The sequence below is a fragment of the Grammomys surdaster genome, unplaced genomic scaffold (genome assembly GCF_004785775.1).
Source record: "Grammomys surdaster isolate TR1022 unplaced genomic scaffold, NIH_TR_1.0 258, whole genome shotgun sequence".
In the NCBI taxonomy this organism is placed as follows: domain Eukaryota; kingdom Metazoa; phylum Chordata; class Mammalia; order Rodentia; family Muridae; genus Grammomys; species Grammomys surdaster.
Genome location: NW_021604699.1, coordinates 1845071 through 1861678, shown reverse-complemented (window position 1 = coordinate 1861678; position 16608 = coordinate 1845071). Strand labels below are relative to the sequence as shown.

Here is a 16608-nt window from a genome sequence, read left to right as displayed (position 1 = left end):
CATTTCTGTGTGTACTTTATTCCTCTGACTTGCTGAGCCCTTTATCAAAAATGTTTCCCCAGCCCTGGTAGACTGCTTAAGCCAAATTATACAGTATAAACAGAACAGAACGTCCCTTTATAAACTGATACCTTTATATTTTATTCAATGAGAAACACCCCTATACTAATAGAAACCAAGGCAGTTCAAGTGTTTCTATATGTGTGTCTAGAACCTTAGTATCCAAGTATGACATACATTGCTCCCACACATTCTAAGGAGCCTACTATGACCAACACTTCATCTTCACCTCAAGGTAATATTTTTGCTTCCTTTTCCTACCCATGATCAATAGTTGATAGGCTGGAGGTTTAGGCCATTATCATCACAGAGAGTAGCATGGCAGCACACAGGCAGACACAGTACTGGAGCTGACAGTCCTACATCTTGATCCATAGGCAGCAGATGGAGACTGCCACACAAGGCCTAGCTTGAGCAAATAAAACCTCAAAGCTGGCCTCCACAGTGACACAATTCCTCTTACAAGGCCATTATTCCTCCTAGTGCCATTACCCATATATGCATCAAGCATTCAAACCCATGAGTCTATGGGGGGGGCATTCCTATTCAAACCACCACACAGAACAAGAACTTCTTCAACAACTATACAGAACCTAAACTGAGACAGTGACCATTGAGAACACACCTTGGCAAGGACTAATAAATCATACACACCTACTGCCCCTTTCCCCAGTCCTGCCTTCTTTTATCCTCAAGTACATGCCAGTTACCTGAAAATAGACTTGAGACCAATGTCTTATCTGTCCTTCCTAATCATGTCAGAGGCAACAGGAACTGAGACACAGTCACCTACAGCAGCCTAAGGGGCTCCCTTACATTTTTAAAAACCTTAGCCCAGATAACAGTGGATCCTGGAGCAACACAGAAAAGAATTTCAGGAGGAGCCACTATGAAGCAGAGCTGGGTTTGTTAAAAGACATCTTCAACAGAGATTTCAAGCTCACGAAGAGCGTAAGGTATGTGAGGGAGTATGAGATGGGCTTTTCTAAGAGAGTGGCACTCCACTCTCTTTACAACAGCCACATGTGAAATGCTGGTGGCTTCTGATGCTATTATCTTTAAAGAGTTACTTGCTGGTGTTGGTAGCTGAGGCTATCTGCTGGTTACAGGTCCTGGCACTTTTGCCCTAAAACTCCAGGTCCAAGGCTAGGACAGGATAAAAAGAGAGGAAACAGGGTCATTCCAGAACCCTTGCCAGTACTGCCACAGGAGGGCTGTACTCTGTTCAGTGGGTACTAAACCCTACTTGAGCCATGTGTACATTTTCACATGTTCCATGAGAGTGGCTTTCAGGGACCTCCATTCAGGGCCTTTAGATGTGTTTGCTTCCCCCTTATGTTTACTTACACTGGGTTGTCCCTCCTGGGACACTCCAGACAGCACTAGCATCTGCACTGGGGACAACGACAGCTACAAGTCAAGGATGTGCTGCTCTCCTCTTACCCTTTACTCAGAGACCCCACTCAAATCAGTGATGTCTGAGAAAAGCTAATGGGAATCTTCCTGGAAAGTCTCACATTCTAAAAAGTCTCACATTCTAAAGAGAACTCAGAAAAAAACAAAACAAAAACCCCTTCTTTTACCCCTGGACATCATTATTCCAAGTTTTAACACCAGGAATTATGAAAAAATTTTATAATTATGACAGAAACTGGTTTATCAGAAGAGCAAACCTGAGTTCCACAAACCTCAGTGAACATGACTAAGAGTGTCACCTCTGAATTTTGTACATCGTGAAAAAAGAAATGTCCTTTTTGTTTAAGACAAATGAATTGGCATTTCCTGTTATCTATAGCTGAAGGCATCTTGATTTAATATCTAGCCTTAAAAATAAGCTAAAATAGACTTATCTTTGACCTGTGTATCTAGAAAATGTGAAATAGAAACAAGGGCTGCAAAGTGCAGCTGACTGATGCCAGAACTCTCAGGGAATAGGCAGAGACAAAGTATCCATAAGAGCACAGCCCCCAAGCCTTCCACCTTTATGCACAGCCTGGGAAAGCACCTAAGCTCTCCAGGTTCCACTTACTCCTGAGGATCACAACAGCTTAACTATGTGAGAGAACAAGAAGGGTGTTCAGACTCCCCTGCACTTTCCCCAACAAGCTGGGAGGGAGAAACTGGGAGGCACCATGAGAACTCACAAGATACTCTCAGGAAGGAATCAAAGCACTTTAGTCACTAATCACACCTGCTGCCCTTAAAATGTTTCCGTTAGATGGCAGTGTCAACTCAGACTTCATTCTTCTAGAAAGGGTGCCTGAGTAGACAGACATACAACAGGAATGTCTGTAAAGCACATACTAGAACGCATGCTGTGTGCTTGCATGCCTCATGGTGCAGTGCTGGAGAGCAGGAGGGCTGCTGACTGTTCATGAACTGATGCTGTCCTTTGAAGGCATGTGTCATACTTATTTCTTTCAGCTTTAAATTTCAACAACATAATTTACAATGTTACATTAAATATTGGGGGATTTTTTTTATTTTAAAATAAGGCATAGTTTTTGGACTTAGGCACTGTACCATAGCCCACAAATCTACTTTTTTACAAAATTCTAAGTTAAATTTGAGACACTTCTTAGGAATGTCACCTGCTGTCACCCTGTCTTTTTTGTAAAGGAAGATTTCTAAATGTACTGGGAAAACTGGTCACTGTTTCCTTCTGTTGGAAAGGTGACTCAATGAGACTAGAGCCAGATGCACACTGCCCAAAATCCATGCAGAAATAAAACAGATAACACCTATGCACCAATTGAATACAGGACACAAACCCCCAGTAACAGCTCACTCAAAAAGTGGGAGGTGACTGAAAACAGGAGCCAAGTTCCATTTCTCTGCCTTCCCCCTCAGACCAGTGCACTGCCAAGACATTCTTGATAAACATTCTTCTTAGGTGGACAGGACTTTCAAGAAACAAAATCTAGTGAGGACTTTCACTTAATATGAGCCTATTTTTATCTTCTTTTACAGCTTAAATAGTTTGTATCCATTATAACTGGAACCAGGCAAGAACATATGTATTTGTGACACTCAGCACAGTAAATCAGAAATACAGACCTTTTACAAGCCCAGCCTAGTCTCAGTTAAAGCAAAGTTACCTTTTCAGAGCAATTAGTAACGTTTTTATAAGTACCATGGCACCATGTGTGCAAAAACATCAGTTAAAAATTGAGGAACATGAAGGACTTTAACAGTCAAAGGCACCAATAAATGCCAGTTGTTAAAAACTTGTGGGGCTGAAAGATGACGGCATGCATGCTGAGTCCACCAATAAAATATATTAAAACCTGACTCATACCAAAAGCATCAAGGAGCCTATATTATGTTATTCTCACTTGCTTTTTCATAGTCAAAGAACCCAGGCACTGCACCACAGGACTCCTCACCCTTCCACTGCACACCTAAGTTGGCTGTAGTGAATCTCACATTCACAGGGCAACTACTGAGTGCTGCCTCATCTTCCAAAGGCCTCCTCCCCGTAGTCTGAAAAGTCACCAGGACCACAAGTGATTATTTTATGATATGCATTTATACTTCTTCAGACCTTGTTAGTTACTATTTTTACACTAGTAAATAATATTAAAATCTCCATGTTCTTCATCCAATGATTTAATTTTTTTAAAATGATTTAAGAAATTCACACAGGGAGATTAGTAAAACAAAAGGCAGTAAGGATTCTAATCCCAACACAACCTTATTATGGGAACAAAAGAGTTTTACCAAAAGATATTAAGTGTGTTAGGAAAGCAGACTCTCACTAATGTCTGACACTCTGCCTCTCTTTTCCCTCACTCTTCCTGTACCTGGGCCAAGGTGCACCTCAGTACAGAGCCTTAGGCACAAACAAAAGGATAAAAAAATCCTCCTGTAACAGAATTCAGGAAAATCCACAGAGGTTTCTGAGGTGGGAGGGAGGGAGCAGTAGAAGAAGACAGGGAAGAGGAGAAAATCTATTTGACTAAATAATACTCATTTTTAATTTTAACACAATTTATTATTATGTAAACTTAATTGTGATGGTTTTAAATGTCAACTTGCCACAACCTAGAATCATCTTGGAAAAGGCTCTGACATAGGAATCATCTAGATCAGGTTGGCTGGTAGGCATGTCTGTTGGGAACTGTGGGAAGAACCTCTTGAATGTGTGTGGTACCCTGTCCTGAGCTGGGCCCTGGGCTGCTTAAGAGTGAGCTACGGTAGTCCTGAGCAGGAAGCCTTCTCACGTCATACATAACTGTGGATATGATGTTTTCTGTTCCTGCCTTGACTTCCCCACAATAATATATTGTAACCTAGAATTTTTTCTTTTTTTTCTTTTTTTTTTAAAGATTTATTTATTTTTATTTACATGAATACACTGCAGCTATCTTCAGACACACCAGAAGAGGGCATCAGATCCCATTACAAATGGTTGTGAGCCACCATGTGGTTGCTGGGAATTGAACACAGAACCTCTGGAAGAGCAGTCAGTGCTCTTAACCGCTGAGCAATCTCTCCAGACTCTCAAACTCTTTTTCCCCAAGTTGCTTTTGGTCAGGACACAGCAACAGAATGTAGTTACACTATTTACTTAAGAGGTTTTTGTTCTGAGTCAGAGAGAAGCAACGTATCACTAAGCACACAAGCCACTAACGCTGCAGTGCTCACCTGTCCTCATGCACAGCCCTCACAAGAGCCCACAGGAAGGCCTGAGAAGGCCAGGCCAGACCTCAAGTGGTCAGCAGTCCACCCTGCATGCCCAATTCAAAGCCAGAATTTGGCTCCAAGTCACAGGACACTACCTCTTAAGAGAAACTAAAGAAATTCCAAAGCAAGCTGAGTCCTTTTGTCACGCCATTTTTTCTGCCTGCCTTCTTGACTTTACAATGCTACTAGAGATGGTTCACACCAAACTGCTCTGTGGCTAGCAGCAGCAAGGCCAAAAGATAAGAAGAGAATAAGGCAGCAAGAACTATGGAAAGAACATCTGTAAGAATGAAAGTGAGGGTTGAAACTATGACAATGAGACCTGGCTGCTATGCTGGTCAGCTTTGTGTCAACTTGATGCAAGCTGGAGAACAGGGACTCTCAAATAAGAAAACGCCTGTATAAAACTGGCCTGTAGGTAAGCCATAGGGCTCTGCCTATTATTGGTGGTACTGAGTTTGGCTGGTGTTATGTAACAATTCCCTCCAAGGTTAAAACATTCCACCCTCAAGTACCTTAAGAGTGAGCTACGGTAGTCCTGAGTAGGAAGCCTTCTCACTTCATACATAACTGTGGATATGAAGGTAAATAATGTAAAATAGCTTCAGGAAGTCCCTGAAATTGATCAGATTCATTAAGTCCCTATGAGGAGGTAGAGTAAGCATAAAAGCAGAGAATCTCAAAGTGAGGTTGAGCTGAAAAGAAGACTCTGAGACGAGAATAGCTGCCTGGAAGAAGCAGAAACAAGCTAAGCTACCTAGAAGGGGTTTAAGCAAACTTATCTACTAGAAAGAACACTCTCCAACCTGTTGAGCTGCCCACAGGCTGTGTACTATTTCATGTTCCCAGCCTTGTGAGCCCACCCATGCTGGGGTGGGCTTTAGTGAAGAGCTGTCTTTCTGCTCTTATAAGCAAGCCCTTTGGGTATACTCCTGTAAGTAACTCCATTAAAACTCATTGGTTCACCAACTGGACTTTGGTGATATCCATACTTTGGCCTGTCATGGGATTCCTATCTTGGGTGAGTAGACATGTGAGCTGTGTCTCTCCAAAAATGTTCTGTCACACAACAGCTAGAAGTCCTAGGTGCTGTAAGAAAACAGGCTGAGCAAACTGTAGAGCAAATCAGTAAGCAGCACTCCTCCATGGCCTTTACATCAACTCCTACCTCCAGGTTCCTACCCTGATTTTCTCGGTGACATACTGTGAACAAATTGTGGTAAGATGAAATAAACCCTCTCCTTCCTAAGTGGCTTTTGGTCATGGTGTTTTACCACAGCAGTAGGAACTCTGACCAAAACAGCTGCTCTGTCAAACTCTCCTACAGAGCATGTGCATCCCCTTGGTCTCCTTCATCTGTAAAGGCTAAGGAAGAACAGTCAGAATGATCCCTCCTTTCCACACTTCACAGCAGACTCAAAAAGAAGCTAACTTTCAGGAGTTTTGATTCAGGCCCTTCATGGGTTTTCTATCAACTGTAAGCCTATATATGCAAACATACCTCCCTTCTACCCTTCTATTTTGAACTGTCCCAATCTTAATTTACAGGATATCGAAAACCCTGAAACAGTTTTAGAATGCTCCCTGCTTTAAATATGCTACCTAGACATCCCAAGTTCACTAAAAGCTGCTACCCTCTAGGGCTTTTCAACAAACAACTCCTACCCAAAATGGCTCCCTTGTATCCACTTGAGCAGGGACACTATAGCAGTGAAACCCCAGTTTGCTCTCAAAAGTATTAATGATCATCGAGTGCAGACATGAAGGTTAGACATTTAAAGGTTAGTGGGAAAAAAATGTTCCTTACTCTTAGAAAACCCAAAATAAGATTTTGGTATTAATGATCATCAAGAGGAGACACGAAGGTTAGATATTAAAAGGTTATTGGGGAAAAAAACGTTCCTTACTCTTAGAAAACCCAAAATGCAGATTTGGGTAAGACATTAATAGAACTAACTTGCTACCTTCTCTGACTGTTCATGAGGCAACACCCATCACATAACTCTGTAATCAGAATTACTAAGGCCAGAAGATAAATTAGATAAAATTTATATATTAGATAAATTGCTTATGATATATGAAAAAAGTTGACTATTCTTGGGAATATAAAAACAAAACATTAAATTCACTTATGAAACAATGTATCACTAACTGGCACAATTCTGATAAATAAAGCTAAATATGGCTGGCTTAAGTAAGAATTTAGGCAGGACATATCAAAAACAAAAGATCCCTTTGGACCAGATTATTCTAAAATATTTCTAAGGAATCGAAGCAAATGAATAAATAATTCTACTGATGTCAAATACTATCTAAACATATTAAAATGTACTGATGCTCATATCATTAATCAAGAGTATATTACAGAATGGGGGACTTGCCTATCATGTAAGAGTCACACATTCCACAGCCAACCCCCCAATCCAAAAGACAGTAGTTATTAAAATTTCAAAATATTCTTAATCATAAAATGTAAATTCCTCCAAATAAACTAAGATAAATTTGTCAAAGATTTTTATCTATGAAACCACTGACTGAACCAAAACTTGTCAAGCCTCATATATATTACCATAAAAATAAAAAGTTAATAATCAAAATAAATAATACAGTAAATGACCCATGTGGGTAAGTTGCCTTTAGCTGTGCTCTCCAGGATATCCCTGAATATGAATCCCTCCACTTCAAGAACATAAAACTCTTAGCCGGTAAATTAAAGAGCCAGATGGTACTTACTTTTCAATCTCAATGCCGAGAGGATTCGCAGGACGGAGAGACAAGGGAGGAATCCCTTTGTTCCTGTCTGTCCGCATATCATAATAATTCATTTCATCCACCCACACTGCAGACTGATCTAAAATGCCTGTAAGTGTTAGGAATATGCACTCAATAAGACAGAGACTCTCCAGGTGCCTTTATATTACACCACAGTGCTTTGTTCTGTAAGAGATTTAAGGGCACTACAGCTCACGTTCTTTTCATGCCTGGTGGCTTTATAACAAATACTGAGACTCTATAAGATGGCAAAAGTAACACTTCTTGATTTATGATTTCACTATACATTATTCAATGGAGATGATTTTAAGCCACTCACAAAACATTCTGATAAAAACAGATGTTTTCTGAATAACATAAAAGTATTTGTACATTGTTAAATATTAGTGATTAAACTGATAATATCATTTGGTAAGCAAAATATAAGATATAATAATATAACTTACAATATCTCTTTATTCAATAAAATACTCTGAACTTTTTGGAAAAAATGCCTGAGCAATCTCAAGTCATAAAAGACCTAGGTTAAGCATTAATTCCATAGCAAGCTTCTTGCATGTGACTGCTGAGAAGCCATCACACATGTATGACTCGTATTTAACATCAAGGTTCTTTTCCTAACTTCCATAATTCAAAGTCATTTTACTACAGGTGCAATGCAAATGTTTTTAAATTGTTTTTGAAAACACTCTTTATCTCTCTAAACACTAACACGTATTTATGATAGCTATGCAAAATTAACATAGTCCTTGTTACTTATTTCTTATCTTCATTATGCTGAATGCTGGAAATGTCCTATATGATTAGAAAAAAAATCTTAGGCTGATACCAATTTAGTAAATCCAATAAAATATTGAACAATTAAATTAGTTAAAGAATACATAGCTTGCACAGTAACAACAGAAATAACAGATTATTCAGGGAAAACAGACTAGGTGCATACCTGCAAACAAGATACAAACTCTATAGAGAGTGTTCTTTCATGGGACCAAGCTCGGTACTGCCCTACTCAGCATAGCACAGCCTTCACCACTGCAGGGACTGTGGGCTGCAACAAAGCAGGACTAAGTACTCAGTAACTCAGAGAAAGTGTGCCCTGCTACTTAGACTAAGAGTGGCAGACACTGAGGCTTCCCAGAAGAAGGCTGTCTGAACACCAGACAGCAACAGGACTCTGTGTAAACGGACTACTTCAGCAGCCATTGTGGACATTAACAAGGGCTGAGTACAAGCTTATGCAGAAGTCTCACATTCTGAGGCTGTCATTAAGTCTGGTCCTCATCATCTATGAGCCATTCTAAATACCCAGAACTAGGTATTCAAAATAAAATTTCACTTCCACCTAAATTTTCTTCACTTGCTCTATAAACAAATATTATAAAACGATGAATTTTAGGAAAATGTTTACATCTCCTCCAGAAAGCCGTAAAATAGGTTTATACTTTGATTTTAGAGTTCACTTTCTAAAGATTATATATACATATACATATACGTATATATATGTATACATATATATACATATATATTTATATACATACATATATACATATATATACTTAAATAGCATTATATTTCTGTACACAAATGTATACTAATATTAACATATATAGTAATTAAAGTTTTAGTTTTCCTGTATTCCTTACATATTTTTACTTCAAAAGTACATATAAGGACTTATGGAGGCCAGCACTATAGAATAAACCTCTATGAGCTGAGATGGATAAAACTTTATTTTTCACTATAGAGAGAAATACTGAGTGAATTTAATTAGGATTGATAGTTTTAGACAAAAATTTTATGTCTGTATATTATTATATGATCTTACAGAATCACAATGAGGAACCTAGCAATATTTTATTAAGAGAGATAAAGTACCCATTGGAATAATTTAAAAATTAATAATTTGTTCTTTCAAGTGTTAACACTTCACAGTTATCCTCTAACTTATCCAATCCTATGAGGTAGATAATGGTTGGTACCATTCTTCTTTCACTTCCACAGAAAACAGGCATTGTACCTACCCAGCCATTGGAGGTCAAAGTCTGGTTCCTCAGACCCAAATATTAAATGCAGCAGGGGGTAAGTACATAAGAAAGAAGAAGTGCACTCGAGGAGATAAAGCAGAGTACAGAAGCAAGAGGGCTGCATGTCATCTGGCCCTGGGAGAAGAAGACCTCCCCAATGTGGCCAGAGTAGAAGCTATTTCACTTAGAATCTTAAATGAATAACAGCATTACAGTAATGACATATGTTCAAGATCAAGGCGCCAAAACCATTATTCCAAACCACCAAGGGGTCAGATCTCACCAGGAACTTGGAAAGACAATAACTGTCTTCACACTGACTGACAGTCAGCACAGGCAACTGCCTCTCAAAGAGAATGGCTGCACAGGGAAGTCAGAGCCAGCCTCCAGGCTCTACCTTGAGAGTCTGGAACCAAGGAAGGTAACACAAACTCTGAGATACATCTTAGTTTTGTCAAAACAAACACACTACATCTAATAAGACATGAGAGTTCAGTGTGTTTTACACAAAGTCTACCAGTTTTAACATCTAAAGCCCAATAAATTTTCTTTAGGATAAAGTCACTAAGAGTCTTACCTATTTTTTCAGGTTTGAGTAGCTTAAAAGAGACAGTTGAGGTTCCTTTGCCCCCTGACTTGGTTGTGACAATAATATCCCCTTTGTCATTTTTGGCTTGTCCCACTCGACAGACAATTTTACTCGCAGACATCCATTCTGCCGTGAGGAGGCAATTATGTCCACAAATTGTCAAGCCTGAAAGTAAAAGCATGTATACAACAAATTACAAATAAAAAGACCTAATAATAATAATGTTTCCTGTTTGAATAGCTGTCAACAGTCCTTGACACATGCTGTGGAATCTGGTTTCTCTCTGATACCTAAGACTTCCTTCACTTCTTCCACCATCAGCAGAATTAGAACAATATTGGACTCCAGCTAAGTCCAGGCAGTGAGATTACTTGGACTATGAGACTTAAATTGTTTTCAGAAAACACTACTATTTAGAAGTTTAAGTTATTAACACAGGGTGTTAAAATACATGAATACATTTAGTGATCATTTCCAAAAAGATTCTAAATGTACCTGTCTTCTAAAAAGAATTTGTGTGTGCTTTTTCTGGTGTTCAGTTACACACAGTCTACTGAATGGATTAAACTGGGTATTTAATGTGTATCACGCATAGGCTAGAGCACAGTGATTCACAGACACACTCTTGGCTACTACTGAGTTACTCTCAGTTCTCACGTCTCCACGGGAGCTTCTCAGTGATGGTTTATCTGCTTTAGTGTTTTCCTAATAAAACGGACACTATACTAGCCTTCAATCATTCAGCTTCTAATAAACTCCAACTCAGGCCCATCACCACTCCTAACAAGGAGTGACTGAAAGCAATGCCCAACCAGATTATAGTGTAAAACCAAAGTATTGTAAATCACTCATGAGTTAATTACCCTGCCAGGTAACAACGCTATAATTCAAACTGAGGAATGGGGGCAACTTCAATTATTTTTTATCACAAAATAAAAATAAGATCATGTAACCTATTTATTTCTTAAGCTTTTAATTTGTTGCTTACTTACTAAAAAACTAATAAATCTAACATCATAAAATATAATAGCATCATTTTATATTGTTTAGGGACACTGAAATTTTTTTATTTCCATTGTTTGTTCATTGACACAGAGTCTCACTATGTTGTGCTGACTGGCCTGGAATTCTATCAGCCAGGCTGAGCTCAACCAAACAGAGAAATCTGCCTCCCCTGACTCCCAAGTGCTGAAGTTAAAGGAGTTACCATCAGACCTGGATTAGCCTCAGTTTTTAAAAAGTAAGAGAATTCCAAGAAAAGTAGATTTTATAGTGTTTTACTTGACTGCTATAGGTGTATATCAGTTAAAAACACTTAAATTATTTAACAAGTTGAGTTTGCTCTTTTTAAAAACGAGCTCTTGGCAATAGATGTGGCAGGTTGAAAGCTAAACTAGCAAGGTTATGAAAGTAATATACACTTGGTCAAATAAAAATAGTACCATTCAAAATTAAAGCAAAATCAAAATGTACAGAGACTGCTAATTGTTGTATTTTAACACTATATAGAATATAATTTTAGAAATTAATTCCATCTATATGGTTTTTACTCATTCCAAGGATTATTTTCCAGTATGGATAAAGAAACAATTGGACTGAACTATGTCCAAAGTCAAGACAGTGGATGAGACCTGACAATCTTTGGGCTGGAATGTAGCTCCTCTGGTAGAATGCTTGCTTGCCTAGCACACACAAAGCCCTGGCCCTGGTCTGCAGCATAGCATATATCAAGTATGGTTGTACATGGCTACAATCCCAGCAATTTGTAGGAAGAGGCAAAAGGGTCAGAAGTTCAAGGTCATACTCTTCACACACCTATCTTTGAAAGAATAAATTTAAGAGATGTTTACTAAACTATCAAAAACTATAGCTAGGGGTAAAAACAGAAAATTACACATAATATAATTAAGTAACTCCAGTAAAGATGATTATCTGGGAAGCACAAACCTCAGTTATTAACTACAGTGCTAAACTCCAATTTGCTTCCTCTAAAAAGAAAACATTTTCTGGATGGTCAAAAACTAGTCAACCAGAAGTTAATGCAGGGAAGGCAGTTTGAGCTCAGACTCTAGAACTCAGCACTGGTTCTCTGTCAGTTATGAAACCAGTTGTGAGAATGTCGAGACTAGACATTCATGTGAAAGATTAGAACAATATCCAACAGCATGTCCTGGAAACTCACCTTTACAACCCCATTTGTAGTTCATATAATCTATTATAAAGTACATTTAATATCCGCATGCTAACCCAACTACCCAACATTCATTTCTATTTCTAAAAACAGTATTAAGGTTTCATTATAGCAAAAACAGGACTCTCCAAGTTGAAGAAACAGGAATAAATCTTAGCCATGACAAATTTTCAAAATGTATTTGTAGAAAGACAGCATAGATCTAATCTGATAATAACTTTCATAAAAGAAAGAATAGAAAACAATTCCTTTTTGTTCAGCTCATTTTATAGAGATCACTATTTTAGAACTATGTATCCTACTTTAATAATAAAACACAGCTTGTCAGAGTGTATCCAAGGCCATGTCCTTACCTATAAGGTCAGTGGGACCAGTACCCAGGTTCTCCCCTCTAATTGTTACTTTGGTCCAAGGTATCCCTTCATTTGGAGAGATGCCTGTCACAAGTGGGGGCTGCCGGGATCGAGACATTGTACTTTGTGCAGCAAACTTGTGATCCAGTTATAGAAGCAACCTGTTAAAGGAAAGGATTGGTGCCAATTGAGATAACAGAAACTATAAGTATAGGAATATTTAACATTTTGTACCAATACATAAAAATTATTCATTCACTACAGTTCTAGAGTTTTGATTGGTTTGGTGATTCATTGCATCCATCAACATTTACCAAAAATGAAGCTTATAATGGACACTTGTTAGCACTGTGAAAAATATTTCAAAAAACCAAAAAGGTAAGTCCCAGGTTCCAAATGTTTTTATCATATTGTTACTGCACAGCTCTAGACCTACACAACTGAATCACAAACACCACATGAAATCATCTTAGTGATTTCTTCAAAACTCTTCAAGTTTTCTAAGAAATATACTATAGTTGTAATTAAAATATATTTATATTCCTGTTAAGTGTAGGAATTCACTTTGTTTGAATTATAGTGTAGTTTATATTTATTATCATATAGTACATACATATACAAACAACTAACTCATAATGCAAAGTGTTCTCATATGAACTACAGATGCTTTATGAACGCCTGTGGCATAGATTTATGGGCAGAAACACATATTCACTTCCTGCTAAGAACTGACAGCATGGATAAAAATGAATACTGGGAAGTCAAGATAGACTATGCTCAAATACTATACTCTAGTTTGCTATCTCCACTCTCAGCAATTAGCTGTTAGTTCTCAAAAATGAGCATCTAATCAATTTCATCCTTGCTTTTAAAAGCTTTTGTAGGATACCCACAGTTCATAAAATACTTTGGGCTGTATTTAAAACTTGTCAGAACTAGACTTCTATCTTCTCTCTTTAACCTTCAGCCACTTCATTCACGTTCAAAACTAGAGTATCAATCATCTCTGAAAATGCTGAAGATACTCGACATCCTACAGTATCAAACAGTTTGCCAAGACTGAATCCCTTATGTAAATATTAACAAACACTTCTATTTCACATGCAAGTCTGCATTCATCCTTGACAACTGGCAAAATCCTACATCAAAAGACTGTTTCAAAATGTATTTATGCCTTATTATTAGCAACTGTTTGTATATCAACTTATGTACCTACAAGCATCTCAGTTAAGAGGCCACAAGTATAAAAAATACAAAAATCATCTGAACTAAATCAACTCAGCATTAATTATAGCTGAGTTTAGCTATATTAGGATTCACATTTATACATAAAATATCAGTTGTTCATCAACATGTTGTAACCAAAGTACATGGCTTGAACCTGAAAATGGACCCCCAAACAGAGTTATTAAATTAACAGGCTGGCAAGCCAAGGATGGGTAAGATTCTGCACAGAGCCTTACCAACCTAAGACAGAAATGCACTGCTTTTGAGAATGCATATTCCATGACTGGTAAGGAAGGCATTCTTGGCAGAATGACCTAAGACAGGCTCAGTCTTGTTTATGAAATAAAAAAGGGGCGAGGCGGAGAGCTTGTGGGGCTGCTTGGCAAGAATCTGACACGGGCCGAGGACAAGGAAGTAAGTGGGCTTCAGGCAGGAAGCTAACATTAGGCTACAATAAAGAAGTGATTTCAGGCAGGATTCTAAATCTTAGGCTAGAACAAAGAAGTAATTTCAGGTAGGATTCTAAATTTTAGGCTAGAACAAGGAAGTAGGCATCAGACATGAAAATGACTTTGGGCTAGGACAGGGAAATTCGCTCAGATATTTTGGTCATCCTGATAAGCCCTTAGAAACAGTGATCACAGGAATGTTCATGGAACTTTGTTTACTGCCTTGCTTATTCTTTGACTATTTGTGTTTATTGCCATGCTTGTTCCTTGACTATTTGTATCTACTGTATTGCTAGTTCCTCAACCTAGAACTGACCTTAATACTTGCATGTAATTAAACTGGTATGAAAGCAAAAAGGAAGGGGATGGGATAGGGGGCTTCTAGGGAGGGGAAATAGGGAAAGAGGAAGGCATCTGAAGTGTAAATAAATAAAATATTCAATAAAAGAAGAAAAAATATCAGTTGTTTCAGTCTGGAGAAATAGCTCAGCAGTTAAGAGCACATACTGCTCTTGCAGAGGACCCAAGTTAGGTTTCAAGTACCATATTGAACAGCTGACAACCACCTGTCATTCCAGCTCCAGGATGATTTGATTTGATGTTTCTACACTGTTTGGGTACCTGTTCTCACATGCATATATGTACACATAATTAAAAATAAAACAAATGAATCTTTATAAATTTAGCTACTTAAAATATTCTAGAAGGAAACAATTAGAAAAAATTCAAATTCTATTTGCAAGCTACAGATGTAGCTCAGCTATAATGCTTGCCTAGCATGCATGAAGACTTGGGTTGGATCCTCAACGTTGCATAACTGAGGGTGGGAGCCCGTCTGTGAGTCCAGACCTTGGGAGATACAGGCAAGATGATCAGAAGTTCAAGGTCATCCTTGATGGTTACATAGTGACTTCTAGGATAGCCTGGTATGAATGAGCCTTTGTCTCAAAAAAACAATTTTTTAATTGAAAATATCATTATGTATTATGAAATGATATTTCATAACACATTATGAAATGATATTTCATAACACATTATGATATATATAAGAACTTACACAAAAAAACTACAAACAGGGATAATAAAGATTTAAATAAGTGAAGATCTATACCACATTCATGGAACATAGGCTGGATACTATTAAAATATCAACTACTCAACTCATCTACAAATTCATGCAAGTTTATATAGTAATTTTGGCAAATAGCTAAAAAATTTCTAAAGTCAAGGAACGTAGAATAGTGAAAACAATTTTAAAACGAAAAAAGTGCATAAATTCAAGATATATTACAAGTCTACAGTAATGAAGACAATGTGTTATTGCCATTAAGGTGGGCTGATGGGTGGTGGAATACAATAAAACCTAGAAGTGAAAAAGCTCATGCATGTTCACTTGACTTCTAACAAAGGTTTCAAAGCATACCAATGGAGAAAATAGATAATTTTACCAAACAGTGTACAAATAATTGAATATGTATACAGGAAAATAAAGAAAAGCTTTTAACTATAACCCCATACCTTACAAAAGTCTCTTCAAAGTGGGTTCCAGGCTCAGACATGAAAACTAAAATTATAAACTACAAAGATGATGCCATAAAAAAATTGGCTGGAAGTACAGACTGAGCTATTTTTAATTAAACATAAAGTAACCATACATTTTTTTTCTAACTTTTTACTTCATCAAAACTAAATGCTTCTGCTCATCCAGAGAAGTATCCAGAAAAAATTCATATGTGTGTGTGTGTGGCTTATATAAAAAAATTAATGCAACTTAATAGCAAAATATTTTTTAAATAAGCAAAAGATTTGAAAACACTTCACAGAAGATAAATAAATTCAGTTTGGGAATATGATGATACACATCTGTAATCCTAGTACTCAGGAAGCTAAGGAAGAGTAAGTTCAAAAATAGTCTGGGCTATACAGTGAGACACTGTTGGAAAATGTTTTCTATGAATAAAACATATATGCATATATAATATATATATATACATATCTATTATGCATAAGTTAGTATTTATGCAATGCATACAATCGGTGGAAGTACTTAGGCACCGGTCATAGTAAGTATTTTTTCAAGCTGAAATCACCAAGGAAACACTATCTTCAAAAAGGCCATCTGCTCTGAATCGCCTGGTGGGCAACAAACTATTTCCAGAAAGATGGTGCTCATATGTAAAGTAGAACATATATAAGAAAAGCTCTGACACAGTGGCATGCTCCAGTAAAGAAAGGGCCAGGGAACAAGGAAAACATG

General features: G+C 37.6%; 1 protein-coding gene across 3 annotated transcripts in view; it reads right to left on the bottom strand.

The window, feature by feature from the left end:
* The window catches only part of Exoc2 (exocyst complex component 2), a 164251-nt gene that overhangs the window by 119256 nt on the left and 28387 nt on the right, over window positions 1–16608 (bottom strand). For all 3 annotated transcript variants that reach the window (XM_028775674.1, XM_028775675.1, XM_028775676.1), the window contains exons 2-4: window positions 12676–12836; window positions 10120–10296; window positions 7480–7606 (exon numbers count right to left, since the gene is read on the bottom strand). In XM_028775674.1, the coding sequence (XP_028631507.1) occupies window positions 7480–7606; window positions 10120–10296; window positions 12676–12793 (422 nt within the window). In that variant the 5' untranslated portion in view covers window positions 12794–12836. The remainder of the gene's footprint in view (window positions 1–7479; window positions 7607–10119; window positions 10297–12675; window positions 12837–16608) is intronic.